Source organism: Esox lucius, chromosome 1 (genome assembly GCF_011004845.1).
Source record: "Esox lucius isolate fEsoLuc1 chromosome 1, fEsoLuc1.pri, whole genome shotgun sequence".
NCBI classification, from domain to species: domain Eukaryota; kingdom Metazoa; phylum Chordata; class Actinopteri; order Esociformes; family Esocidae; genus Esox; species Esox lucius.
The window spans coordinates 42,542,125-42,567,855 of NC_047569.1; the positions used below are offsets into that span (position 1 = coordinate 42,542,125).

A 25,731-nucleotide genomic window follows, 5' to 3' on the forward strand; every position below is an offset into this window, starting at 1 on the left:
TCAACTAATTATGGGACACAACATCTAATTCAGGTGTGTGGAGGGCAAAGAGGTTGAATTCTTATGCAATCAATTATTTTCATAGTTTCATAGTTGTAATTCATTTCTATCAATATACTGATTTTATTTTGTGAGTTGTTTTAACACAAACTGTGGAAAACCAAAGGGGGTGAATAGTTTTGACAGCCATAGTAGTTTGGCCACCATGGTGGGATCCCATTAGCGGTTCATGCTGCCTCTTCAACCTTTCTCTGAAATCCAGTTAAATTACTTTATTTTTTATTCACCTGTTGCTGATACAGTGAGTTAACTGACAAAAACACTTGAAAAAAAAAAATCCTTTAGGAACATCCCTAATAGTTACTGATCATGATTTCATAATGTGATCTATGTTCCTCTTCCCACATACCAAATAAAACCCTATTCCCCATATGGCGCACTAGTTCTGACCAGAGCCATGTAGAATAGGGTAACATTTGAGACATGTCATTTCCTTTGTAGAATAGGGTAACATTTGAGACATGTCATTTCCATTGATTAGAAAAACAATCATTCATCACTCTACACTTTGTATGGCTTTGCCCCTCCTCTAGCACCGCCCACCTGTGACCTCCTGGTACTATTGGGCACTTGGTTTTGCACGGCCTCGGGTGGGGAACAACTTCCACTAGCCACTTGATAAGAAGACATACTGGCATTCTGACCCGTTCAGTCCGTTTGTACAGTTGGCAGGTCTGCTGGACGGTTGTCCTGCAGGGATGTGTCCAGTTTGACCTGGGTTTCAGAAGACTGCCTGACGACCCAGGCTGACTGTAGGGCACTACGAAGTTAATAGGCTGCCATTTGGGTGTGGGTTTATGAGATCCTCTCGTAGAACAGGAGGTATGCTTGAGAGCTCTGCACTTTGCTCTCGCTGACTGGCTGCACACTACTGTCACTCACATGGAACCACACCCCAGCCAGTGACCCCGGATCTGGGGGAGGAGACAGACATTTGGACCGGTTTGATCATTTATATAAATGGAGTAAAACAAGTTTATATTTCAGGTTCTCACAAGGCAGTTGTTAGCTACGGACTTCAATAGATGGCCATAACATGAATCTGATATTACAATTCTTGGATGTACTAATCTCCGTTTGCTCCTTTTAAAGACATACATATACATGAAGCATATCTATTAAGTAAGCCAGTCAATAGAACCTATGGCACAGTGCTCACAATCCTACCTTGCACGTCCACTCTGTTGTGTGAGGAGGGGGGGGGGCAGGAGGGTCTGGCTTTGACATAGGCTGTGTAATGACCTCCTCTCATGGTCCCACTGTGTTCCACTACTCCATACAGGCTGTAGAGCACCCGCCCCCCATCAGACACACCCTGGACACACAATGAACAACCTCCATAGAAACACACCCATATCAGCATTCAACAACAACATTCTGGAGTTGCCATAGCACTGTGGGTCCTGTAGATGTTGTAACTATTTCATGATTTTCATGTCTCCTTGAGTAACAGAATGCATGGCAACAGGACAGGAGGTTTCCTCAGAATGCAAGAGCCAGCCGTCCTCATTATCATGATTCTGGGTGAACTGAAAGCTTTGATGTTGTTCTTTCAGACCAGAGAGAATATGTTTCCAGAGAAATGGCAGTCAGACTGTGGAGACTGGGACTGAACCATGCTGCCTGCCTGCCTGTCCATCCATCTCACATTCTTTTCCTAAATGTGCTGCACCCTGTGCTTTACCTTACAGTTGACAGAACAAAATGGTGCCAGGTCCAAAATGGGCGGGAACAGAACATGGCGATTCACCTTAGACACACCGTAACCCATCTGGAGGAGGAGAGATGACTGTTACACCTTAAACACACTGTACATGACTGTTACACCTTAAACACACCGTATCCCATCTGGAGGAGGAGAGATGACTGTTACACCTTAAACACACTTTACATGACTGTTACACCTTAAACACACTGTACCCCATCTGGAGGAGGAGAGATGACTGTTACTCCTTAGACACACTGTACATGACTGTTACACCTTAAACACACAGTACCCCATCTGGAGGAGGAAAGATGACTGTTACACCTTAAACACACTGTACATGACTGTTACACCTTAGACACACTGTACATGACTGTTACACCTTAGACACACTGTACCCCATCTGGAGGGGGAGAGATAACGGTTACACCTTAGACACACTGTACATGACTGTTACACCTTAGACACACTGTACCCCATCAGGAGGAGGAGAGATGACTGTTACACCTTAAACACACTGTACCCCATCTGGAGGAGGAAAGATGACTGTTACACCTTAGACACACTGTACATGACTGTTACACCTTAGACACACTGTACCCCATCTGGAGGAGGAGAGATGACTGTTACACCTTAGACACACTGTACATGACTGTTACACCTTAAACACACTTTACATGACTGTTACACCTTAAACACACTGTACCCCATCTGGAGGAGGAGAGATGACTGTTACTCCTTAGACACACTGTACATGACTGTTACACCTTAAACACACAGTACCCCATCTGGAGGAGGAAAGATGACTGTTACACCTTAAACACACTGTAACCTATCAGGAGGAGGAGAGATGACCGTTAAACCTTAGCATGTTTGGAACACCATCTGTAAAAACAACCAAGGGAAACCCATTAGCACTAAAGCATCGTTGCCCAAAGAGGTGCAGACTTCTGTTTATATGAAACAAATGATCTAATCTTATTCAGGTGTCAGGTGTTTTAGTACAAATTCATAAACAGAAGTGTGAAGCATTTTGGGTCTCCAGGAACCCATCGTTAGTCTAGCTGTTAGGGCTTTAGCGAGACTGACAGAATCCTGCCTCAGGTAAGTAAGAGGGCTGAGTGTAGGTTCAGGTTGTTAAAAGGATTACCTGCTGGAATCTCTTCAAGTGAAGAGTGAGGACTGTTGGGGGGCATGAGATCAACATTTGCTTCAGGGCTTCTGTGTAAACACTCTTCTTGGAGCCTAAACAATACAAACACCATACAAAATCAAGAGAAAAAAATAATGTATAAATGTATAATATTAGATGACTTACAGTGAAATATATTGTTATTTTAGCACTTAAGTATATTAATAAAGTACAAAGAGATCTGAATTGGGGCAGTAAGAATAAAGTGGCAGGAAAAGTACTCAAAATGTATAATAATCATTACATTTTATTTATCCAATTTAAATAACATTAAGTCATTTTTAATGCACAAAGCACAAGTTCTTAAAGAGTCAAAATCACACCCACTGATTACATAGTGTTTAAAACTGACACAAACACTACAAATGTAAAGAATGAAGAGATACCTGAAGTGCTGGTCTGTCGTTTGGTGCAGGTGAAACACTGCAGACAGTTGTTCTGGGTCAGCATCTCTACTTCTGTGAACTGATAGAGACAGGACTGCACAGAGCACTCCTGTTTCTCTGGCACCGCCCTGCTGGCCAGCGTGTGAAAGGCCTGCTTGGGGTCCAGCTGAGACACAGTGCACTCCCTCTCCAGCTCTGTGTTTGGGGACACAATTAAAAATCAGACATTTTACACTGTTGAATATAATAATTTGTTTTTGTTTGTTTCTGTTCCATGTCCATTTTGTAGAGCGTTTTTTGGGTCCTTGAGAAGTGCTATACAATTATAATGCGTTATTATTATTACTACCTGTATCAACAGATGTGTCCATCTCCAGGTCTGTGTCCTCTGAGGCCAGAAAGCCTTCGTTCAGAGACAGTTCATCTAGCTTGACAGTCAGCTTTCCGTTTTCCAGCTCTTCACCATCTCCGTTTTCCTCTTCCTCTCTTCTGTGCTCGAATCCATCTTCTGCGGTGCCTGCTTCCTCTGTGGCAGGGTCACGGGGGTCATTGGCCAGGGCGGTGACTCGGTTGCCAGACACAGAAGACAAGCCTGCTGGTTCACAGGCCTCAGTCGAACCATCCTCTTCCTCATCTTCACCCCTGCACCCATACTCCTGAGGGTTCGCTTCATCCTCCTCTATGGGAGTGGTTTCACAACTCTCTGTCTGTACTGATTGGTTCTCACCCAGAGGCTCCTCATCCTTTCTCTGTGTTCCGTTTTTCATCGTAACCCCCTCCTCTGTCTGAGCCCTAGCCCCCTCGCCATCCTGGGCTGTGGCAGGTGTTTTTGGGATGTCCTCCTGAGGTTTCAGGTCACACAGGTCAGGTGTTTCTGGGATGTCCTCCTGAGGTTTTAGGTTGTCCAGGTCAGGTGTTTCTGGGATGTCCTCCTGAGGTTTTAGGTCATCCAGGTCAGGTGTTTCTGGGATGTCCTCCTGAGGTTTTAGGTTGTCCAGGTCAGGTGTTTCTGGGATGTCCTCCTGAGGTTTTAGGTCATCCAGGTCAGGTGTTTCTGGGATGTCCTCCTGAGGTTTTAGGTCATCCAGGTCAGGTGTTTCTGGGATGTCCTCCTGAGGTTTTAGGTCATCCAGGTGAGGTGTTACTGGGAAGTCCTCCTGAGGTGTCAAGTTATCCAGGGTGATTTTTCCATCCAATCTCTGCTGCCTTCTCTGAGTCTGTAGATACAATACATGTTAGGTCATTTATCAGCTGCTCTTACAGCCCTCATACTTGTTCCCTTTGGGGATAGGACCCAGTACCTTGGTGGGGGTTAGACAGAAATACTGGTGTGTACAACAATAATATATATAGAACTTTACTCTAATGAAACCTTATTCTCTATATAAAACACTACTCTAATGGAACCTTATTCTCTATATAGAACACTACTCTAATGGAACCTTATTCTCTCTTTACAGAACACTGCTGTACTCAGTTTATAGCGGACAGAGGTACAGGGCATGGTTACTTTAACAGTGCCCTCAGATCAGTACCTTGGCTTGTTTCTTGGCCTGTTTCTTCTGTTTCTTCTGCTGGTACTTGCTGCCGACCCCAGTAGGAAGGTCATCTCCATCCCCATTGGCCATCTGGACAGGGCTAGGGCTGTCTCTGCTGACAGGGCTCACTTCACTGCTAACCTTATGGCTACCTTTCTTCTGAATCTTTTTCCGGTAGGCCTGGAGACCATAACATGATGATGTGATGGGACATTATGAATCATAGCCAAACATAACATAGCATAACATTACATGACATTACATGAAATGACAATACACATATTTACTTAAAATTGCATAACATAGCATAAAGCAAATAGCGATATTCTTAGCATTAAAAATAAAATAAAGCAAAGGATACATATATCCTTATAAACCCTTAGAACCCAGTATCCAGTAAAATAGCTGATTGATAATGCAGATAATGCATCACAGTGCCAAATGCTGCAACCCAAGAATTTAGTTAGTTAGTCATGGTATATTGGCCATAAACTGCACAACAACTGCTTGTTCCTTAATTGACTCACAGCAGATTGTATCCCAAAAGGGTAATCAGACATGACTATCATAATCACCTCATCTGAAACAGGAAGGGAAAGGTCCAAAAACATCTCCTTGACTAATGACACCTTCAAGATGAAGAGAAACATGTTACATTATTAGGAAATGTACATATGAATACATTTAGAATATTTTAAATATCTGATGATAATAAGGCTTAAATATTTTACATGCACTAAGAAAATTGATTCTAAATGATCCACCAATATATGTATTTTATTTGAAATTTTGAAATCTGCAATAAGCAATTGGGGTACTCAAAAGCTTTAAACTGATGAACAGAAGTAAAAACAACAGCAACTGCTGGTATAAATTCGGACCACTGGTTTAAGGTATAATAGGACTGAAAACAGTTCCTCTGTTATTTGATCCAGTAGTTTCTAGGATTAATTAAGGGTTATAAGTATTCATAGGTCTGAAAGGGTTCTGTACGTACCGTCTTGCACTGTTGACACATCACCGTACTGGTCAACTCCCCACCAAACACCTGGTCTACAAAGGTCTTAGGAGCTCCATTCCTCTCATACTCTGGAGAAGGATAGATAACCACCAGACAATGTGGAGAAGGATAGATAACCACCAGACAACGTGGAGAAGGATAGATAACCACCAGACAACGTGGAGAAGGATAGATAACCACCAGCCTAGACTAGCTGCATGGGATATTTAACTATAATAACTATGTTTCCTATGCAAAATATTTGAGTTATTTTCCATCTGCAATTACAAAGTGCCTTTCAGATTCAGAACCTCAAAAAAGGGATGCAGTGTCTTACCTTTGACTAACTTCTTACATTGTTCAGCATCTCTCCCTTGTTGTTTTAGTGCTTCTGATATTCCAGAACTCACTCTCTGGAAAAAATAGGACAATACATACACCTCAGGCATTCAACACCTCACCAAAATAGAATTACCCTGGTCAGCTAAATAACCAACCATTCAATGTGGCTAAAAGAGTGACTTCTAGGTAGAGCCAGCATGGCTTTTTACCACTGTAGCTTTTCAAGTTGTTACAATGTAATTAAAGAAGTTAATATTAACAAGGCCTAACCATCTAATTTCTAGTTGCATATTTTATTGTTAGCAGAGTCTATAGTTATACGTTCATGTTGGCAGGGTCTAACCATCCTCCACTAGTTACATACAGCCCTGGAAAAAAATACCACTGCAAAATGATTTGTGTTTGAGTAAAATAAACAGGTTTGCTTTATTCTATAAACTACTGACAACATTACTCCCAAATTCCAAATAAAAATAGTCATTTAGAGTATTTATTTGTAGAAATTATCAACAGGTCAAATTAACCCAAAAAATATGATGTGTTTTCAGACCTCAAACAATGCATGTAAAATGCATATTCATTTTTCAACAAACAAAATACTAATGTTTTAACTCGGGACAAGTTCAGAAATCAAGATTTGGTGGAATAACCCTGATTTTTTATCACAACTTTCATGTGTCTTGGCATGGTCTCCACCTTGCTCTCCGTCTGTCACATTGCTGTTGAGTGACTTTATGCCACTCCTGGCACAAAAATTTGTTTGTTGGCTTGTGACCATCCATTTTCCACTTTGTCAAATTCCAGAGGTTTTCAATGGGGTTCAGGTCCGGAGATTGGGCTGACCATGACAGGATCTTGATCTGGTGGTCCTCCATCCACACATTGATTGACCTGGCTGTGTGGCATGGAGCATTGTCCTGCTGGAAAAAACAATTCTCAGAGTTGGGGAACATTGTTGGAGCAGGTGTTCTTCCAGGATAACCTTGTACTTGGGTAGATTCATGCGAGAAACTGTGGCTTGTAGGCCTTTCCAGGTCTCCGTCTAACCATTAGAAAGCAAGCAAGTTTATTTATATAGCACAATTCATACATAGAAGCAATTCAATGTGCTTTACAGTGGAAAATACAAAATGCAATGGAATTAAAACAGTCATTGTTACAGTTCTCTAGCTCAGCTGTCTCCAGGGGAACTGCATAAACTTCAAAATCCCAGTATCTCAATCCTTGCATTCCAATGAGATAATCGTTGCATCAATGGCTTACTTGGCTCTCTCCAGGGGACATTTATGCCATGTCTGTACAAGCATTTAATATTCATCCTCAATGAATTACAGTTACCAAAACTGTTTACTGAACCACCCTGGTATCTCAAACCTCACGCTCCAGTGCTTGGATAAACTTGTCAGTCCTTTTGTGAGAAAATACCCTACATCGATGTCTAAACAGCAGTACAAGAACTTGCATTATCCGTCATCTGCAGATTGCAACATTTATACAGAGGTTATTCCTCTGATAGCACCAGAACTTGCATCATGTTTGGTAAGAGATAGCAAAATATAAATTCCATCCATCAACTTCCGCTTATCCGGGGCCGGGTCGCGGGGGCAGCAGTCTAAGCAGGGATGTCCAGACTTCCCTCTCCACAGACACTTCCTCCAGCTCTTCCGGGGGGACACCGAGGCATTCCCAGGCCAGCCGGGAGACAACCTGAAGTGGGCAAGCCACCCTTTTCCGACTGAGGACCATGGCCTCGGATTTGGAGGTACTGATTTTCATCCCCACCGCTTCACACTCGGCTGCAAACCGTCCCAGTGCATGCTGAAGGTCCTGGTTTGAAGGGACCAACACTACAACATCATCCGCAAAGAGCAGAGACGAAATCGTGTGGTCCCCAAACCAGACACCCTCCAGCCCCTGGCTGCGCCTAGAAATTCTGTCCATAAAAATTACGAACAGAACCGGCGACAAAGGGCAGCCCTGTCGGAGTCCAACATGCACTGGGAACAAGTCTGACTTACTGCCGGCAATGCGGACCAAGCTCCTGCTTCGGTCGTACAGGGACCTGACAGCCCTTAGCAAAGGACCCAGGACCCCATATTCCCGAAGCACTCTCCACAGGATGCCGCGAGGGACACAGTCGAATGCCTTCTCCAAATCCACAAAACACATGTGGATTGGTTGGGCAAACTCCCATGAACCCTCCAGCACCCCGTAGAGGGTATAGAGCTGGTCCAGTGTTCCACGGCCTGGACGAAAACCACACTGTTTCTCCTGAATCCGAGGTTCTACTATCGGCCGTATATTTAAAATATAAATTAAATAACAAAATAAATTAAAAAGAGAAATATAAAATACTTAATAATAAAACATAAAATAAGAAAATACATGAAAACATAGGAAGCAATAAGGCTCAACAGTGTGGTTAAGTTTAAGAGCGTAGTCATAGGCACGTGAAAAGAGAAGTGTTTTAAACCTGGATTTAAAAATGTATACGTTTGGTGCACGTCTAAGACCTTCTGGTAGTTTATTCCAGTTGTTTACAGCATGAGTGCTAAATGCAGCTTCTCCATGTTTAGTTTGGACTCTGGGCTCTACTAGCTGACCTGTGTTCATGGATCTAAGAGCCCTGCTCGGTTTATATTCTTCAAACATTAGACAACCAGGTGTTGGGCAAAGCTGAAAATTTGACTTGTCAGAGAAGATGACCTTACTCCATTCCTCTATGGTCCAATCCTTATGGTCTTTTGCAAACTTCAGCCTGGCTCTTCTTTGCTTCTCATTGATTGGTCTTTTTTCTAGCTTTGCACGACTTCAGCGCTGCCCCTAGGAGCCTGTTTCGAACCGTCCTCATCGTGCACTTCACCACAGCTGCTGTTTGCCATTCTTTTTGTAGGTCACTTGATGTTATCCTACGGTTGTTGAGTGACATTTCAATGTGTTGACGGTCATCTCGGTCAGCCTCGGTCAGTCACTTTCGCCCTCTGCCAGTCTGTAGCTGTGTTGTCCCCAATGTCTGTTGCTTGACCTTGTTCTTATGAACCGCCGTCTTCAAAGTTTTCAGGATAGAAGCAACTTGTCGCTCACTGTATCCCTCTGCCAGTAAAGCCAGAATTGAACCCTTCTTTTCCTCACTCAAATACTTTCTTTGCAACTCTTTTGTCATGCTGAATAGTTTTTTTTAATTCAAATTACCTTTGAGGTACTACTTGCACTGTTTTTGCCATCCAGCGGGTCCTATTGCAAGAGGATAGTGATGACTACAGCAGTGGTTTTTATACATACTTGTTAAATTAGATTTGGTTCAGGTAATCATCTAATCAGTACCTCATTAAGTAAAATGAGGTGTGCCTGTATTGGAATTTAACAGACACTGGAATGGAATGGCTGCCATACATGTCGAGATGCTGATTTAAGAAAAATGAGGAGTGGTTTCTTAATTTAATCCAGAGCTGTATGTTAACCATCCAACCATCCTCCACTACAGTAACATATGTTAATGTTAGCAGGGTTTAAACATCCTCCACTATAGTTATATATGTTAATGTTAGCAGGGTTTAAACATCCTCCACTATAGTTATATATGTTAATGTTAGCAGGGTTTAAACATCCTCCACTATAGTTATATATGTTAATGTTAGCAGGGTTTAAACATCCTCCACTATAGTTATATATGTTAACGTTAGCAGGGTTTAAACATCCTCCACTATAGTTATATATGTTAACGTTAGCAGGGTTTAAACATCCTCCACTATAGCTATATATGTTAATGTTAGCAGGGTTTAAACATCCTCCACTATAGTTATATATGTTAATGTTAGCAGGGTTTAAACATCCTCCACTATAGTTATATATGTTAATGTTAGCAGGGTTTAAACATCCTCCACTATAGTTATATATGTTAATGTTAGCAGTGTCTAACCTTAATTTCCTCAGCTCTCATCCCATCAAGTAGGTAGCGAAGCAGCTCCTGGCTATCCTGCTGTTGAAACCCTTTAAACCTCACCGCTCTGAGGAAGCACAAAGAAAGGGACAGAGCCAAAAGAGAGAGTAAGAGAGAGCGCAAGAAAGAGAGACGTTAGGAAGGAAGATGTGAAAACAGACAGAAGGACAGAGAAAGTTTTGACGTTAAAGGGAGAGTTGGGGATTTTGGTAAAAAAGACACTGATTTCACCAGGCTCTGACAGACAAACTCTAGAATATCTATTTATGACTCTGATGGTTCATAACTAACTCTCCATCCACAGAAGGCTGATGCTGAACTCTTCATACGTACTTCTTGCAAACTTGACTGAAGAGTTCTTTTGGGGTGACCACCCCCTTGTTAGTCTCCTGGATCTCGTTTATTGTCTGGCACATTGCTACAGTCAGAGACCCAGGGGGAGCTAGCTGCACAAGGATTGGCTCCTGCAGGAAACAGCAGCATATTAATAACCGCACTAACATCATCATCATCATCATCATGACTGCTAACATCATCATCGTGACAGCTAACATCATCGTCATCATCATCACCGTGACGGCTAACTTCAGCATCGTCACGGCTAACTTCAGCATCGTCACGGCTAAAATGATCATCGTGGCGGCTAACATGATAATCGTGGCGCCTAACATGATCATCGTTACCGCTAACGTCATCGTGGCGCCTAACATGATCATCGTTACCACTAACGTCATCGTGACCACTAACATCATCATCATGATCATGACCGCCAACATCATCATCATCATCATGACCGCCAACATCATCATCATCATCATCATCATCATCATGACCGCCAACATCATCATCATCATGATCATCATCATGACCGCCAACATCATCATCATCATCATCATCATCATCATCATGACCGCCAACATCATCATCATCATCATCATCATCATCGTCGTCGTCACGAAGGCCGCTAACGTCGTCATCATCATGGCCGCTAACGTCGTCATCATCATGGCCGCTAACGTCGTCATCATCATGGCACGAAGGCCGCTAACGTCGTCATCATCATGACGTGATGATGTGACGTGACGTGATGATGACGACGTTAGCGGCCATGATGATGACGACGTTAGCGGCCATGATGATGACGACGTTAGCGGCCTTCGTGACGACGACGCTAGCCTTCGTGACGACGACGTTAGCCTTCGTCACGATGGCTAACGTCGTCGTCATCATGGCCGCTAACGTCGTCGTCGTCATCATGGCCGCTAACGTCGTCGTCACGAAGGCTAACGTCGTCGTCGTCACGAAGGCTAACGTCGTCGTCGTCATCACGAAGGCTAACGTCGTCGTCGTCATCACGAAGGCTAACGTCGTCGTCGTCATCACGAAGGCTAACGTCGTCGTCGTCATCATGGCCGCTAACGTCGTCGTCGTCATCATGGCCGCTAACGTCGTCGTCGTCATCATGGCCGCTAACGTCGTCGTCGTCATCATGGCCGCTAACGTCGTCGTCGTCATCATGGCCGCTAACGTCGTCGTCACGAAGGCTAACGTCGTCGTCACGAAGGCTAACGTCGTCGTCACGAAGGCTAACGTCGTCGTCACGAAGGCTAACGTCGTCGTCACGATGATGACGACGTTAGCCTTCGTGACGACGACGTTAGCCTTCGTGACGACGACGTTAGCCTTCGTGACGACGACGTTAGCCATCGTGACGAAGGCTAACGTCGTCGTCACGAAGGCTAGCGTCGTCGTCACGAAGGCTAGCGTCGTCGTCACGAAGGCCGCTAACGTCGTCATCATCATGGCCGCTAACGTCGTCATCATCATGGCCGCTAACGTCGTCGTCATCATGGTCGCTAACGTCGTCGTCATCATGGCCGCTAACGTCGTCGTCATCATGGCCGCTAACATCGTCGTCATCACAAAGGCTAACATCGTCATCACAAAGGCTAACATCGTCATCATCATGGCCGCTAATGTCATCATCACGAAGTCTAACATCGTCGTCATCACGGCCGCCAACGTCGTCATCACGACCGCCAACGTCGTCATCACGACCGCCAACGTCGTCATCACGACCGCCAACGTCGTCATCACGACCGCCAACGTCGTCATCACGACCGCCAACGTCGTCATCACGACCGCCAACGTCGTCATCACGACCGCCAACGTCGTCATCATCATGACCGCTAACGTCATCATCATGACCGCTAACGTCATCATCATGACCGCTAACGTCATCATCATGAAGTGCAAGTCACACATGGAGACAACCTTGAAAATAGGTGGTACAATAGAAAAAATTTATTTCTCTTTTGAACATGTTTTGGATTCAAAGAACACAACCCCCTGGTGAAGTGAGACATCAAAGATTAAAAATAAACCCAACAGGTCTGACGAGACACCAGACTCTAAGGAAAGTAGACCTACCAGATCAGAGCCCCCAGGCAAGATTTTAAGACTGGTGTTCTGTTCAGCTGTCACCTGGTTGATGACCTGCCTCAGCATATGGGTTTGGGAAAGGTTCTGGTATAGAAACAAGCAGACAAAAACTCAATATTAATCTAAGACTATACCGATATTAACAAGAGGAGAATTTCAGACCAAGGACTCAAGAGGCACCCTATTTACTACATAGTGCACAGAACATATGGACAGTAGTGCTGCATGTAGGGAATAGGGTCACACAGTGTCATGTTCCTCACCTGAACAACGGCATTGAAGAAACAGGTGTTTCCAAGGTTACTGAGCCCTCGGACAGACACTGACCTGCTGGCTCCTCCCCCAGCGTTCTGCCCTTTGTTTACACCAGTGAAGCTCTCTTTCATTCGGCTGTCTTTCTTGACCATCTTCTTCTGGGTTTCCTTCAGCTGTGGTTCTGTGTTCTCTTTTCCTTCCATCATTTCCTGTTTCACTTCCGGTTTGGTTTCATGTGGTGGCTCGATCAGGCTGCTATCCAACTTCACTACTGAATGCTCTGTTTATAAATTTAAAACTTAATGTTATCATACAATAATAGTAACATCTACTGCTCCTCTGGGCTGTTTTGCTAGGCCCCAAACAGAATGTTTTGTTACTGTGTGTAGTAATGACAATGCCCAGGTAGGTTCTCCATTGAGAACGGTACTCACTTCTCTGTGGAGTTTGTATCCTGGGTTCACTTAAGGCCTGCTTCTTAATGTTGGTGACCAGTTGGGCCAGTTGGCCTGTTTTAGAGTACTGAACATCTTCATCACAGATGTAGCACCTATGCAACAAGTCAGGTAATGTCGTCATCATCATCACAATGGAAAAAACAGCAGAAGACAACGTTCAGGGATGTCAACAGGTGAGCAGTTAAAAAGTGACCATTTATAAATGGAATAAATATTTACTTTTTTCATTGACATAAGATGTTCTACACATTCACCAGTCACGACAGTTGTCCAGACTGAGGACCAGACCATAAGATGTTCTATACACTCACCAGACACGGCAGGTGTCCAGACTGAGGACCAGACCATAAGATGTTCTATACACTCACCAGACACTCCAGGTGTCCAGACTGAGGACCAGACAGTGAGGGTCGGAGCGAGGCTTCTCATAGTGCTTGATAGCATGTTTATCCTCAGAGTTCCGTCCACAGCCCTTGCAAAACAGGGCTGTTAGTGAAGTGTATGCATGTCTTCCTCACTTTCTACCACTCGCTCTCTCTCACACTCACACTTCTAATGTATTCAGGGGCCTTACTCTGTGTCCACATTTCAGGCACATCCATATTGTTGGTGTTTGGCTGGTCTCATCTTCTTCCTCATCGGAAGGACAGTCTGTACTCGCAGTGGGCTTCTCCACAATGCTGCAGTCTTGGCAGCTGAAACAGCTTGAGTCTATTCCAGTCTTCTTGAGGAAACCATGGTCTAAACCTTTACGGATGTGGATGCAAGATGGACCTGCCACCAAATAGAGGGTCACACCATGGCAAACTAAATCCCATAGGAACTAACAACATCCCATAATGACATCTCATAGGAACTAACAACATCCAATAATAACATCTCATAGGAACTAACAATATCCCACAATGACATCTCATAGGAACTAACAACATCCAATAATGACATCTCATAGGAACTAACAACATCCCATGACATAGCATAGAATCAACTGACATTGCATAATGGCATCCCATAATTGCTAAAACATCCAATGACATCCCATAGTCACCCCTCTGAGCCTGGGTCCTCTCTAGGTTTCTTCCTAAAATTCGGCCTTCTTAGTGAGTTTTTCCTAGCCATTGAAATTCAACACTACTGTTGTTTGCTCTTTGGGGTTTAAGGCCGGGTGTCTCTGTAAAAGCACTTTGTGACAACTGCTGTTGTAAAAAGGGCTTTATAAATAAATTTGATTGAATTTGATTGACAGTAACTACTAACATCCTATAGTAGTTACAAACATCCTATAGTAGTTACAAACATCCTATAGTAGTTACTAACATCCTATAGTAGTTACTAACATCCTATAGTAGTTACTAACATCCTATAGTAGTTACTAACATCCTATAGTAGTTACTAATAATACACCATAGTAACTATTAAAATCCTATAGTAGTTACTAACACCCTACAGTATTTAACAGCATCCTGTGTGTCCAAAATGCCTTCTTTCATATAAAGTGCACTTCTTTTGAACAGGGATATCCCAAATAGTACTTAATTCCATACATGTTGCACTACTTTTAACAAGAGCCATTAACATCACTGGTTAAAAGTAGTGAGCTTAATAGGGAGCCAGTTGGGAACAACTTCCATGTACTGTAGCTGGTCCTTACCAGTCAGGTCAATCACATCAACATCTTTAGGTACCCTCTGCCTCCTCTTCACCATCTTATCTGAAGACAAAATGACCAGGGGTCACCAGTGGGCAGATAGAACCAGCGATGGTGTTTCAGATAGCAAGTTAAATCACTTTGAACATTCTTACTGTAGTCGTCAACACGTCAGTCCTACAGTCTGAAACTGTCATAGTCATCAATGTTAATACTGCAGCAATACTACTGATGTCACATTAGATCTAGCATTCATTCAATTCCTGCATCCATCTGGCTAATTGTCAGAAGTGAAATCATACAATAAAGAAAGAGAATATAACTTAAGCAAAAATTATATCTAGTACTATAGCTAGGAAGGTGGTTGTCAGCCATACCAAGCAACGTGATTTGCGAATCACAGTAGGCAGTTCCGAATTCCTTTCTTTGTAGAGGACTCCAAACTATACATATCTTTTTTCAATTATAGCTATCAAACTTAAGAAAACCATTACATAAAATACCACTGACAACACGAAATATTAAAAATCCATGTTGTAAGAAAATAACAGCCGGCTAAACCCAGTTTACACCCGGTTAACAAATCTGAAAGAAAAGAAAAACGTGCAGCAGTGCTATAGTATATCCTGTCGGATGTACATCCGGTCCAGCCCAAAATACCTCCGGGTAGTTAGCAACGCTAGCATCCTACGTTGCATACTCTGTTGAATATTCAATAGTTTATGAGCTATGAGGCAATATGTCTTCCATATTCAGTCATTGGCAATGTCTGAATTTTGCCCTTGGAACGTGTTTTAATGCCCACTGTTTTATTGAAATTCCTCTTATATATGATAAAATATGAATTGTTGTCAATGTTTTGAGAGATTTTGAAGTAATACGTTGGACACATATTTTGAAACTTTTCCAAATTTTCGTGACCCGGAAGTGTTTCTTTAATGTTGCTTACAAGATGTTGATACAAGTCGCTACTAGTGTCATGCTGGCAACATTAGAGATTCCGTAGCAACAATAAGACTTCCGGTTTTCGGATTTTGCCTTCAAAATAGAAGTCCACGGTAAAACGCGATTTTAATATTAAATGTATCGATTTTGACACTTTGCTTAGTGTATATGGTAAAAATGTATTGTAGGAAATGTTCAGGAGACTCTATACAATGATTATATGCAAAGAAATCAAGGGGCACTGTGTATTTGCAATTGTTGCTGGTGTTTTACTCCACCCATACCATTGGCCACATTCCAAATTGCTGAATGGCCTTTAGATCCATTATTCCTTTTGTTAATGGAGGTGATTATCACCACTTGGTGATTACCTAACAATTCAGCCAATGATCTAATGTAGTTGTCAATGACATATATTAACTGGTCATTACCCTGTTGTACCACCTTTAGAGATGTAGTTGAGTCCAAAAGCTTTTACAGTTTTATACCTTTTTGATTAGCAAAATAATTTTTACAACAAATTCAAATCATAACCAATTTCCAACTATTACATTCTAGAATAAGTTCAACTTCATCAACTCTTTTAGAAGGATATCTTTTATTGCAACTACATTCCAGCTATTTAAAAAATATGTATTTGTCCTTATATTGAAAGATACATGTTTTAATTGAGACGTATGAAGGCTTGTATTGTACAATGAGGGGAAAAAATTATTGATGCCTTGCTGATTTTGTACAAAAGACACCTGTCCACAGAAGCAATCAATCAATCAGATTCCAAACACTCCACCATGGCCAAGACCAAAGAGCTGTCCAAGGATGTCAGGGACAAGATTGTAGACCTACACAAGGCTGGAATGGGCTACAAGACCATCACCAAGCAGCTTGGTGAGAAGGTGACAACAGTTGTTGCGATTATTCGCAAATGCAAGAAACAGAAAATAACTATCAATCTCCCTCTGTCTGGGGCACCATGCAAGATCTCACCTCGTGGAGTTACAATGATCATGAGAACGGAGAAATCAGCCCAGAACTATACGAGAGGATCTTGTCAATGATCTCAAGGCAGCTGGGACCATAGTCACCAAGAAAACAATTGGTAACACACTACGCCGTGAAGGACTGAAATCCTGCAGCACCCGCAAGGTCCCTCTGCTCAAGAAAGCACATGTACAGGCCATCTGATGTTTGCCAATGAACATCTGAATGATTCAGAGGAGAACTGGGTGAAAGTGTTGTGGTCAGATGAGACCAAAATCGAGCTCTTTGGCATCAACTCAACTTGACATGTTTGGAGGAGGAGGAATTTTGCCCATGACCCCAAGAACACCATCCCCACCATCAAACATGGAGGTGGAAACATTATGTTTTGGGGGTGTTTTTCTGCTAAGGGGACAGGACAACTTCACCGCATCAAAGGGACGATGGACGGGGCCATGTTCCGTCAAATCTTGGGTGAGAACCTCCTTCTCTCAGCCAGGGCATTGAAAATGGGTCTTGGATGGGTATTCCAGCATGCCAATGACCCAAAACACACGGCCAAGGCAACAAAGTAGTCGCTCAAGAAGAAGCACATTAAGGTCCTGGAGTGGCCTAGCCAGTCTCCAGACCTTAATCCTATAGAAAATCTGTAGAGGGAGCTGAAGGTTTGAGTTGCCAAATGTCAGCCTCGAAATCTTAATGACTTGGAGAAGATCTGCAAAGAGGAGTTTGAGCCCCAGCACAATGAGGTCTAGTTGTATCGATTACCTGTATTTCCTTAAACAAAGTGTCCTTGATCAGGGTAGCCATAATTGGCTTCTCAAAATCATTGCTCGAATTAATCTTTTCGGCCACTGCTCATAGGGCCTGGAAGGCCCTGGACGTCTCCAATCCGTAAGTCATATCCAGATCCCATGCTTGGGTTTCATACTCCAGGGCCAGCAGTTCTTGGTAATTGCCTGGGAGATGGATGGGCTGGCTTCAAGGTTGTTACCAGGAATGATCAAACATATTATGACCACGAACATCTGCCATCAGATGTGAAACTCTTGCTCCAGGAGTGGACATGAAGCCAAAAGCCATGGTAGATCGACCAGTGATATCAGCCTGATTTGGCATGGGGACAATGTTATCCACTAATGCACGGAGATGAGAATTACCAATGACCAGGACAGTTTTGTTTTGTTTCTTAGAGGAAGTTAACACTCAGACCAACTCAACTGTACTCAGATGGTATCCCCAGTCAAAATAAGTCAGTAATGTGACCTGGCTTTTGGCCCTACGCGACCAACATTCAGGGCCAGACATATACTATAAATTTGTTTACATAGAGATGTCCATGGTGCTTTAAAGACCTCTCTGGGAATATTGCTATGAATACTTTTTAAGAGTTTCTAAATAAGCCAATAAGGAGAAGCTGTGTGTATTGATTTTCTGCCTCTATATTTGGCTACAAAAATCATTCAATCAATCAGAATTTTGCTCAGGCAAAAGAAATTAACAACATATGCATACCAACATGAATCAAATAGCAAAACCAACAAATTGAGAAGAAATTGCCAACCTGATGAAGAAACAAAGCCTCTTGAAAAGATTTAACAGTGATTCAGTACAAATGTAAGCTGATCCTAGCAGAGTCCAAACAAGGACTGTCTGCAAATGGGGTTGGTCCTACTAACCTGGTTATATATTACCGACCTATCAAATGAGAGATTGTGAACGAGATGCTACCTGGCAACTGAAAGGACGATTGGGATAACTATAGCACAAGTTCATTTTATAGTCGCTGGGCAACACAGACTTTCAACTCCCTCCAAAGATTTTCTATGGGGTTGAGATCTGGTGACTGGCTAGGCCACTCCAGGACCTTGAAATGCTTCTTACGAAACCACTCCTTCGTTGCCCGGGCAGTGTGTTTGGGATCATTGTCATGCTGAAAGACCCAGCCATGTTTCATCTTCAATGCCCTTGCTGATGGAAGGAAGTTTTCACTCAAAATCTCACAATACATTCACTGCGGCATATAGAATAGTTTTTTCTGTACAGGGCAATATGTATTTCATGTCCATTGAGTTGCATGGGATGGGTGGAGTAAAACACCAGCAACAATTGCAAATACATAGTGCCTTTTGTTTTCTTTGCATATAATCACTGTATAGAGTCTCCTGAACATTTCCTACAATACATTCACTGCGGCATATAGAACAGTATTTTTTTATAGCCCAATATATGTTTCATATGCAGTTACATTGTGGCCAATGGGGTGGGCGGAGTAAAACACCAGCAACAATTGCAAATACACAGTGCCCCTTGATTATTTTGCATATAATTACTCTATCCATTCTCCTGAACATTTCCTTCATTACATTCACTGCGGAATATAGAATAGTTTTTTCTGTACAGGGCAATATGTATTTCATATCCATTGAGTTGCATTGTGTTGCTAGATGTAGCACACCGTTCCCCACGATTAGACAGGTTTGTCTTACTCTACACATTCTCCTGGACATTTCCTACACTGCTTTCTCTTTGGAATATTCAATAGTTTATGAGCTATGAGGCAATATTCCATATTCTGTCACTGGCATTGTCTGAATTTTACCCTTGGAACGTGTTTTAACACCCACTTTTTATCGAAATTACTCTTAAATATGATCATATTTGAATTGTTGTCAATGTTTTGAGAGGTACATGTTCTCAAACAATTAATAAACTAAATTTATCCCAGTTATTAAGTAATTCGTTGGTCTCTTTTATTTTGAAAAACTCCAGATTTTCGTGACCCGGAAGTGTTTCTTTAATGTTGCTCACAAGACGCTGATCAAGTCGATGATATCAAAAAGTAATTCCATGAATTTCAATTATATCTGTTTGTTATTGTGAATATATGGTGCCAAGAATTGGATCTGAAGTTTCTCTTAGATTATGGATCTGATTATTAGTTTCTGTCCGTACTCATTTATATATTAAATGCTTTCAAGGTTTTCCACAATTTGCATGCTACATTATTAGCTGGCAAGTATTCATTTAATCGGTTCAGACCCGTCTCTAACAAGGCTAGACATGACGCTACCAGGGCAGATGATGTGTAACTAACTTTAGTTATTTGACACCTGCAGTTAATACAATTGTGGTAACATTCGCCATAAGCCAGCATAATGAACTATAAAGATAATGCAGACGCTCAGCTGGCTGAGATTGAGTTGTTGTCCAGTATGTTCCCCGGTGAAGACGAGCTGGAGATCACTGACCAGCTAGCGGTGGCGGAGCTAAGAGGGTATGTGGAGGGGTCGGCAAACAGCCTGCCCCTGTCCAGACCACACTTCCTCATCAAGCAGAAGTTGGACATCGCGAACGGGGTAGGCAGAAAACAGAACTTGACGATCAATAGGACATTCATTTTGCATGGCTCAGCATAATGCCCCAAATGGAAGCGTATTAGGCATGTCTATTACATAGTTCTCAACCTGATTGGTTCCAGGCCTGATGTGATTTATCTTCCATTCCTTTTGTCATCTCAGGTGAATGTGACAATGTCATGCTCCTACTCATCTGAATATCCACATGCCTTACCTGAAATCACTGTGAGGTAAGACAGTTTACATCCCTATAATATGAACCAAGTAAGTCAAAGCAAAATTATGTTTGAATTTAATGTAACTGAGCTCTCCTCCAGGTGTCCTGTCCTGGGTCGATCCCAGCAGGCCAAACTTCAATCTGACATGAACTCCTACCTGTCGGAGAATTGCCTAGGGGAGGTCTGTGTCCTCTCAGCTGTGGAGTGGGTCAGAGACAAAGCACACCAGTACCTAAAGGATGACAACATGTCAGCCCCAACAACCAGTCCTGGCAGGGAACAGTCTGCGTCATCCCCACAGTCCAAAGGTAGCATTTTCCTTTGGCCTAACTTTATGTGAATTTACATTGTAGGATTTAGTTAGGATCCCCTTTCAACTGTTAGAAGGAGCTACTCTTCCTTAGGTCTACTCAAAGACAAAGACAAAACTACAAACATTTCAAATAAAAATCCAAACTGGTCAGTCTGTTAATAATGATATTTTCAAATGTACCAAGATGTTAAAAGTGACCTCTGTCCTAACCTAGAGCAGTTCAGTCGGCTGTGGATCTATAGCCATCACATCTATAATAAGAGTAAAAGGAAGAACATTCTGGAGTGGTCCAAGGATCTGGGTCTGTCGGGGTTCAGTATGCCGGGCCAGCCAGGCATCATCTGTGTGGAGGGACCTCAGTTGGCCTGTGAAGACTTCTGGGCCAGGTAGCTGCTGGGTAAATCCATTTGGATTCAATCACTTTTTGAAACCACAGCTTTTGATTTTAACTGAACCTTTCATATATATTTGCCCATTGTAGAAATCCTTGGAATATGTCTGTTCGACCTAAATGTCAAATATTCAAGATAAAAAGAGACTGCTGCCGTCAGCACACTAAAAAGATGTACCAATGAATATGTTTGACCTTATTCTAGGTCCTCTAAAGTGTTTGTGTTGAGACATGCTCTTGCATACAGAGTTGGTGCCATACATTGGCTGATTATACATTATTTGAAGGAAGTTCATCAATTTTTATTTGGAGCCTTATTTTCTCTTATCTTGCACTTGATACCCTCAAACTGTCACTATTTTATTGTTACAGTAACAAGTCCCAGTGACTGCATTATTAAAAAATCACTGTATATTAAATCAGAATCTCAAGATAATCTTGGTAAGACCTCAACATTAAAAAAAAATCTTTGTCATTATAGTGTATTGTGTGGAGAATTTGAAACCCCAACTGCTGTTGTAAAAATCAACAAAGATGCAATTTCATAGTGCAGAAAAATAAGTACATCTCTAGCTTTAATAGCTGGTGCTGCCTCACTTTGAAATGAATCCATGTAGCTGTTTCTTGTAACTATCTATCTTTCTCTTACATCGACTGGGAGGAATATTTGCAGAATCTTCTTTACAGTACTGCTTCAGCTGTAATGTTCGAGGGCTTTCTTGCATGCACAGCCTGCTTCAAATCCCCCAACAGCTTTTCAGTAGGATTAAGATCTGGTCTTTGACTCGGCAATCGCATAAACCTCCATTTCGTCTTTTTGAGCCATTCTGTTGAAGCTTTACTTGTGTGTTTTGGATGATTGTGCAGTAGTCAGATCCTTGTTTGGTTTAGCTTTGGCCTGACAGATAGTCATACATTCTCCTTCCAATTTATTCGATACAATATGGAATTCATAGTTGACTCAATGATGGCATGTTGGACAGGCCCTTAGCAACCCCAAACCAGGGTGAAAGCTCCATGCTTTACAGATGGTATGAGATCCTTCTGTTCAAAGGCAGGGTTTTGTTTCCATCAAACATGGCATCTGGCCTTGTGGCCTAACAACTCCATCTCTTACTCATCTGTTCAGAGCAGATTATTCTAGTAGTTTCGGTCTTTATCAAGGTGTTGTCTGGAAAACATCCACTGTGTCTTGATAATATTTTTTGAGAACACAGGCTTCTTTGTTCCTAACCTCCCATGTAGCCATGTTTGTGCTGTCTCTTTCTGACAGTTGGCTCAGGCACTTCAACATTGACTGTGGTAAAAGAGGCCTGTATATCCATTGCTGTTACCCTGGAATAACATCAATGTGATAAACTTCCAGCTTTTTTAAAATGTCAAGTTAAGCAGCATTTTTGCTTTCCAGTTAACTGCAATGGCGATGGACAGATAAAATATTCACTGTGTGTCTCCACTGGATGACGAAAGGAGCCTATGCAGCTGACATCACCTCAAAGATTTTCCTTTACATTTTTGGGCAGATGGATATTTGAGCTAAATTCCCATCGCATTAATTGATGAATATATCCCAATTTAACAAATCAAATTTTTTTAAACACCATGCCAATAATTATAATTGATGCCCATGAGTCTGGAAGGCATTTAACAAAATAGCCTAATATGTTTTTTCCCCTGCTGGAGCTGCTGTCCCCGCGACCCAAAACGGATAAGCGGATGAAGATGAGATGAGATGTTTTTTTCCACTCAATCAGATTTTACAATGTAGCTAGATGTTTATTTAAAATAATGTATTAATTCAGATGGATATTGGATATTTTACATTTTGATGGATATTAAAGCTTGTGTGCCTTGTAAATCAACACCATTGTTTGTTGCAAGCTATTATGTGCTAGCATTCACAGTAACATTTCCTTTCCGAAATTATAACTTAGTAATTTGTAGCTCAAAATGCTGGTAATAGACATTTTAGTGACTGATGTTTTTTTTGAATCTCACTACATTTCACTGTCAAAAGTGAAGTGCACATTTGAGTGCAACGTTCTGTTCAAATCAAAGGTGGTGCTGTCTAAAAGTGATTTCTCATCTGTTTTCTAAATGTGTAATGCTTGTTGTTAGAGAGTGTTGGTTGTTTTTACCATAATTAATTTATTACATAAAGGGGTTTCCCTTGTAGAATGTGGTGTGCATGGTTCTATAACCATGTGTTGCTCTCAAGCCATTTCAACTTCACACCTACATTTGGTCCAAATATCACCACCCTGCTGTTCATTGTTGAACTAAAACAAACTACAAGTTCTGTCTGGGTAGTGGTTTAAAACTGTCTTCTTTACAGTGTAAAAGCAGTAACCTGTCTTGTCTGCTTTACAGGGTGATAGCTGTAGCCTGTCTGTCTGCTTTACAGGGTGATAGCTGTAGCCTGTCTGTCTGCTTTACAGGGTGATAGCTGTAACCTATCTTTTCTGCTTTACAGGGTGATTGCTGTAACCTGTCTTGTCTGCTTTACAGGGTGATAGCTGTAACCTGTCTTGTCTGCTTTACAGGGTGATAGCTGTAACCTGTCTTGTCTGCTTTACAGGGTGATAGCTGTAACCTGTCTTGTCTGCTTTACAGGGTGATAGCTGTAACCTGTCTTCTGCTTTACTGGGTGATAGCTGTAACCTGTCTTTTCTGCTTTACAGGGTGATAGCTGTAACCTGTCTTTTCTGCTTTACAGGGTGATAGCTGTAACCTGTCTTTTCTGCTTTACAGGGTGATAGCTGTAACCTGTCTTTTCTGCTTTACAGGGTGATAGCTGTAACCTGTCTTTTCTGCTTTACAGGGTGATAGCTGTAACCTGTCTTTTCTGCTTTACAGGGTGATAGCTGTAACCTGTCTTGTCTGCTTTACAGGGTGATAGCTGTAACCTGTCTTGTCTGCTTTACAGGGTGATAGCTGTAACCTGTCTTTCTGCTTTACAGTGTATAAGCAGTAACCTGTCTGCTTTACAGGGTGATAGCTTTAACCTGTCTGTCTGCTTTACAGGGTGATAGCTTTAACCTGTCTTGTCTGCTTTACAGGGTGATAGCTTTAACCTGTCTTGTCTGCTTTACAGGGTGATAGCTGTAACCTGTCTTGTCTGCTTTACAGGGTGATAGCTGTAACCTGTCTTGTCTGCTTTACAGGGTGATAGCTGTAACCTGTCTGTCTGCTTTACAGTGTATAAGCAGTAACCTGTCTGCTTTACAGGGTGATAGCTGTAACCTGTCTTGTCTGCTTTACAGGGTGATAGCTGTAACCTGTCTTGTCTGCTTTACAGGGTGATAGCTGTAACCTGTCTTGTCTGCTTTACAGGGTGATAGCTGTAACCTGTCTTGTCTGCTTTACAGGGTGATAGCTGTAACCTGTCTGTCTGCTTTACAGTGTATAAGCAGTAACCTGTCTGCTTTACAGGGTGATAGCTGTAACCTGTCTTGTCTGCTTTACAGGGTGATAGCTGTAACCTGTCTTGTCTGCTTTACAGGGTGATAGCTGTAACTTGTCTATCTGCTTTAAAGGGTGAAAGCTGTAACCTGTCTGTCTGCTTTACAGGGTGAAAGCTATAACCTGTCTATCTGCTTTACAGGGTGAAAGCTGTAACCTGTCTGTCTGCTTTACAGGGTGAAGGTTCTAACCTGGAAGAAGATTATGATTCGCCACAGAGAGGATGTTGATGTAGCGGAAGGCAGCCTGGATGATGTGGATTCCCTACGGAGGTTCAGTGGGTTTGAGGAGGCCGTGTTTGATCCACACGGGAACAGGAGAAACCACATGGCCCTTGGACAGCTGTACCACTACCTCAATCAGAGAGGCTGTGGATACGTCTTTCAGCTTTACTTTGGGATTGAAGGAAGGTAGTTATATTACAGAACTTGACAGGCACAATGTGCCTTGTTAAGCTGCTGAAGTTTGAACTAAAATATTACAATTTTACCATATCATCCAAAGGTTTTTCAAAGTGGTATCAAGTGTATCATTATAATATGAAGCGGACAAACAAGGATATTTAATGGCAAAGCTCTTCTGCAGCTGTGGTGTGATTCATAACGTACCCTATTTAATGGGTTTTGTATCTCACATTGTGCTGTGATGTTTGACTCACCCCAGTAGATGGCAATGTTTGCTATTAAACTACACAGTCTCAAAGTGTTTTCTACCAGTGTTTACTCATGATCTGATTTTATATTACCATTGTCATTGACAACAATCTTTTAATTCCATCTTCTGACTTTTCTGTCAAATATCAATCTGGCACCACAAAAGTCCAAAACATCTAGACCAGGCCATAAAATATGCTGAAAGTATCCCCCTGGACCAGAGGTAAAAGATGGGTAATACCTAGCTCATTTTAAGTATCACACAGTCCTGTTCTAACCCTATGATAGTCCTGCTTTAGCCCAATGATCTCATAGCGCTGTAACAGGACACAGCATTGGAATCCAGACATTCTGATTAGTCAGTCTCTTCGCTCTGCCACTGGTTTGATGGATTCTGGTGGTCAATATCTGTAAATATAGCTCTGCTTTCATTTGTCATACCA

General features: G+C 42.2%; 2 protein-coding genes across 4 annotated transcripts; one reads left to right on the top strand and one right to left on the bottom strand.

Annotated features, from left to right (window-relative positions):
• Positions 1-257: 257 nt before the first annotated feature.
• usp16 (ubiquitin specific peptidase 16) lies at positions 258-15,592 on the bottom strand. Its single transcript, XM_013135914.4, has 19 exons — positions 15,344-15,592; positions 14,970-15,029; positions 13,893-14,092; positions 13,687-13,790; positions 13,295-13,410; positions 12,869-13,140; positions 12,594-12,689; positions 10,497-10,627; positions 10,143-10,230; positions 6,219-6,294; positions 5,879-5,970; positions 5,457-5,510; positions 4,879-5,061; positions 3,693-4,560; positions 3,344-3,538; positions 2,916-3,010; positions 1,745-1,831; positions 1,228-1,375; positions 258-974 (listed from the first exon to the last, which is right to left on the bottom strand). Exons 2-19 carry the CDS (start codon positions 15,022-15,024, stop codon positions 856-858), a joined length of 2,979 nt encoding a protein of 992 aa, XP_012991368.3. The 5' UTR covers positions 15,025-15,029; positions 15,344-15,592; the 3' UTR covers positions 258-855.
• A 4,095-nt stretch (positions 15,593-19,687) lies between these two features.
• rwdd2b (RWD domain containing 2B) lies at positions 19,688-25,337 on the top strand. 3 transcript variants are annotated; one of them, XM_010905527.3, is made up of 6 exons: positions 19,688-19,734; positions 20,012-20,251; positions 20,414-20,481; positions 20,569-20,777; positions 20,997-21,168; positions 24,812-25,337. In XM_010905527.3, the coding sequence occupies exons 2-6, from the start codon at positions 20,051-20,053 to the stop codon at positions 25,047-25,049; spliced, it is 888 nt and encodes a 295-aa protein (XP_010903829.2). In that variant the 5' UTR covers positions 19,688-19,734; positions 20,012-20,050; the 3' UTR covers positions 25,050-25,337. The 3 variants fall into 3 exon arrangements, with proteins under 3 accessions (XP_010903829.2, XP_010903830.2, XP_010903828.2); XM_010905528.3 differs by having other exon boundaries at positions 19,707-19,734; positions 20,107-20,251; XM_010905526.3 differs by lacking the exon at positions 19,688-19,734 and having other exon boundaries at positions 19,741-20,251.
• Positions 25,338-25,731: the final 394 nt, after the last annotated feature.